The 3653-nt window shown below is 41.0% G+C and overlaps 1 protein-coding gene across 1 annotated transcript; it reads left to right on the top strand.

Annotated features, from left to right (window-relative positions):
• Positions 1 to 306: 306 nt before the first annotated feature.
• On the top strand, positions 307 to 3143 carry LOC103437332 (L-ascorbate oxidase homolog). The gene is made up of 3 exons (XM_008375808.3): positions 307 to 663; positions 1229 to 2335; positions 2521 to 3143. The coding sequence occupies exons 1-3, from the start codon at positions 416 to 418 to the stop codon at positions 2819 to 2821; spliced, it is 1656 nt and encodes a 551-aa protein (XP_008374030.3). The 5' UTR covers positions 307 to 415; the 3' UTR covers positions 2822 to 3143.
• The last annotated feature ends 510 nt before the right edge of the window (positions 3144 to 3653 follow it).

Raw genomic sequence — 3653 nt, 5'->3', positions numbered from 1 at the left:
GGTCACAAACTCAAATTAAAATTATAAATAATCGTTGAAATAAAATAAATATTTGTTTTCCTCCAAATACTAACAACTTAGTTTTCATATTTCCTTTTGAAAAATTAATTAATTTTTTATGGTCTTGGGAAGAAAGGGTCGGAAGGGAAGCGAAGGGATGTGGAGACAAATGTGAGGAAGGGCGCATTGCAAGGAGCAAGAGAGAAAGGTAAGCTAGGAGACAATAACGGGGAGTTTGAATGGTTGGGAAAATGTCATATGCCAGTATATAAGAGGAGACGGAGCTACTTGGGACAACAAAAGCAAAAGAAGACAGTCATCGTCTTCCAATTTCCCACTGATACAAAATATAGAAATAGAGGGAGACAGAGAAAGAGGCATCGATTTGTGCGTGTGCATGTGAATTATAAAAAAGATGTCTGGGATGATTGTTATGCTGCTGTTATGCCTCTCAGTGGGGACAATTTCGGTAGTCAACTGTGGAGATCCTACCATTTTCTTCACATGGAATGTGACCTACGGAACCCTCTCACCCCTAGGAGTTCCCCAGCAAGTCATTCTCATAAATGGCCAATTTCCTGGACCCAACATCAACTCCACCACCAACAACAACGTTATCGTCAACGTCTTCAATAACCTTGACGAACCATTCCTCATCACATGGTACGTACGTTAACTTACTAGTTACTACTACGCACGCAATTATAGATTTGCAAATTTGCAATGCAATCCAGCCCTACACCTTTAGTTATTGATTAACAAGAAATTAATTAAGAGGTTTTTGAACTTTAATCCTTCAAGAAGATTAAAATTTAATAAAAATTTGGTGTTAGATTGGATATTTATTTTATTAATGTGTACTTAATTCAAATTCATATTATATTTTTGTTTTAATATTTAATAGATATCTTATTTAATATCATTACATTAAATTTTAAATTTATTATTATACACATTTTAAGTCATTAATTTTATTTAACTTCCTCTAATTAGTGTATCTAAACGTCCATATCATAATATATTTTATAGTTTAGTGTGCTGAAATGTCCATACCTAAATATATTGTAGTGAATTAATGGCACATAAGAAAATATGCAAAAACACAAGTGTATAAGACAATTTTTTCTAAGCTTCATCTTATTTTGCGATTAAAATCTAATTTCCTAATTAATTAATAACCATCACATCCATCGATCCCAATTATATATATTTGATTGCATGCTTGCAGGGTGGGTGTCCAGCAGAGGAAGAATCCATGGCAAGATGGAGTTCCTGGAACCATGTGCCCCATCCCCCCCGGTACAAACTACACCTACAAATTCCAAGTCAAGGATCAGATTGGGAGTTTCATGTACTACCCTGCAACGGCCATGCATAGGGCAGCCGGTGCCTTTGGAGGCCTCCGCATCAACAGCCGTAATTTAATTCCCGTTCCTTACGCTGCTCCGGAGGATGACTACACTGTCATAATCGGTGACTGGTACACCAAAAGCCACAGCCAACTTAGGAAATTCTTGGACAGCGGCCGTAGCATGGCCAGGCCTGACGGCGTCCTTATCAACGGCAAATCAGCAAAAGGAGATGGCAAGGACGAGCCCCTCTTCACCATGAAGGCTGGCAAGACTTACAAGTACAGGATCTGCAACGTGGGGCTCAAGAACTCCCTCAACTTTAGGATCCAAGGCCACCAAATGAAGCTTGTCGAGATGGAGGGCTCCCACACCGTCCAAAACACCTATGATTCGCTTGATGTGCATATTGGCCAATGTTTCTCTATGCTTGTCACTGCCGACAAGGAACCCAAGGACTACTACATGGTGGCTTCCACCCGATTCACCAAGAGCGTGCTCACCGGCAAAGGCATCATCAGATACGAAAATGGTAACGGACCTGTCTCCCCTGAAGTTCCCAAGGCTCCTGTGGGATGGGCCTGGTCTCTCAACCAGTTCCGTTCCTTTCGCTGGAACCTCACTGCCAGCGCAGCTAGGCCTAACCCTCAGGGATCCTACCACTATGGAAAGATTAACATCACCCGCACCATCAAGCTCATCAACTCTGCTAGCAAGGCCGACGGGAAGCTTCGCTATGCCATCAACGGAATCTCCCACGTGGACCCTGAAACCCCACTCAAGTTGGCCGACTACTATGGAATCCGTGAGAAGGTCTTCAAGTTCGACACCATGAAGGTTGATCCCCAATCACCTGCAGAAAAGATCACCATGGAACCCAATGTTCTCAATATAACCATAAAAGACTTTGTGGAGATCATCTTTGAGAACCCGGAGAAGAGCCTCCAGACTTGGCATTTGAACGGATACGCCTTTTTCGCCGTCGCGTAAGTGCAGCTATGCATGCCTGCATTTTCTCTCTTTCTCTTTCTCTCTTTCTCACACGTGCACGCACGCACATATATATAGCTACTTCACTTTTAACTAAGAATATATACTTGTATAGTTTCGTCAAAATATGTATCATATTGTTAATGATTTCTTCTCTATCTGTGTGACTACTGATCGTCAGCGTGGAGCCCGGGAAGTGGACCCCAGAAAAGAGGAAGAACTACAACCTTCTCGACGCCATGAGCAGGCACACCATCCAAGTGTTCCCCAAATCTTGGGCTGCCATCCTATTAACATTCGACAACGCTGGAATGTGGAATCTTAGGTCAGAGCAGCCGGAGAGGCGCTACCTAGGACAACAGCTCTACGTGGGAGTTGAAAATATTAAACGCTCCCTCAGGAACGAGTACAACATGCCAGACAACGCCCTTGTCTGTGGCCTCGTCAAGGGCATGCCTATGCCCCCGCCTTACAGCACGTAAGATATTTTACCGCCATGCCATGCCGCTTCACACTAGCTATATATGACAGAGATACCAACATGGATGGAGAGGACAGCGGAGGATTCGAATAGTGTGCGCGTGTGAGTGAGTGTGAGACAGGAGAGATCATTACAATTTATGTATTTCTTCGCAGCTATTTAAGCAAACAAAGTTAGGGAATGGTAAAGAATAAGAAGGGTTGGAATGTATGGCATTACATTTTCCTACAGACAAAAAAATGAAAAGAAATCCCGTTACATTTTTGTACTTTCTATTTAAGGTTTAATCTCATTTTACTACCATGAAGTTTTTTGGTTTTCAACATTTAGTGTATCAAGTTTTTTTCATCCGAGAGTGATACCTGAAGTCATAATTTTGGGACACTTTCATATATTTGTCTTTCATACATTTGTTAAGTTTGCTGTTAAATCAGTTGTTAACCGGGGATGTGGTGCTACGTGGACGATGATTGGACGTCACGTGTCAATATCAGTCCACATGAATATTAAAAAATAAAAAATAAAAAAATTGAAGATTTCACAAAACTCTTTTGTGTTTTGTGCATTTCCCTCTGAAATCCCAAAATTTGTCTCATTCTCGTCCCGCCTCAGTCTTCCAACTCCACTCCCACCTTTCGATTTTTCCTTTTTTTTTCTTCGATGCATACAGGAATTGGGAAGCAGAGGCACAAAAGATTTTTTTTCACCAAAATTGTTAACGAAATAAATTTGGAGGAAAAATTAAAAAAGAAAAGGGCAAGTTTATTTGAACCCATCTAACCTCTTTCTACATCCAACTTACTCTCTTCATACATATTTTTTTTTAATTAAAG

Source organism: Malus domestica, chromosome 03 (genome assembly GCF_042453785.1).
Source record: "Malus domestica chromosome 03, GDT2T_hap1".
Taxonomy (NCBI): domain Eukaryota; kingdom Viridiplantae; phylum Streptophyta; class Magnoliopsida; order Rosales; family Rosaceae; genus Malus; species Malus domestica.
The sequence above is the reverse complement of the archived record's forward strand: the minus strand, read 5'-3'. Positions and strand labels throughout refer to the sequence as shown.

What these genes read in the sequence shown, in the direction of transcription:
- LOC103437332 (XM_008375808.3), top strand. Translation starts at nt 416, where the DNA reads ATGTCTGGGATGATTGTTATGCTGCTGTTATGCCTCTCAGTGGGGACA. An exon ending in GAACCATTCCTCATCACATG is followed by an intron (nt 664 to 1,228) that starts GTACGTACGTTA and finishes GCATGCTTGCAG; the next exon opens with GGTGGGTGTCCAGCAGAGGA. An exon ending in TACGCCTTTTTCGCCGTCGC is followed by an intron (nt 2,336 to 2,520) that starts GTAAGTGCAGCT and finishes ACTGATCGTCAG; the next exon opens with CGTGGAGCCCGGGAAGTGGA.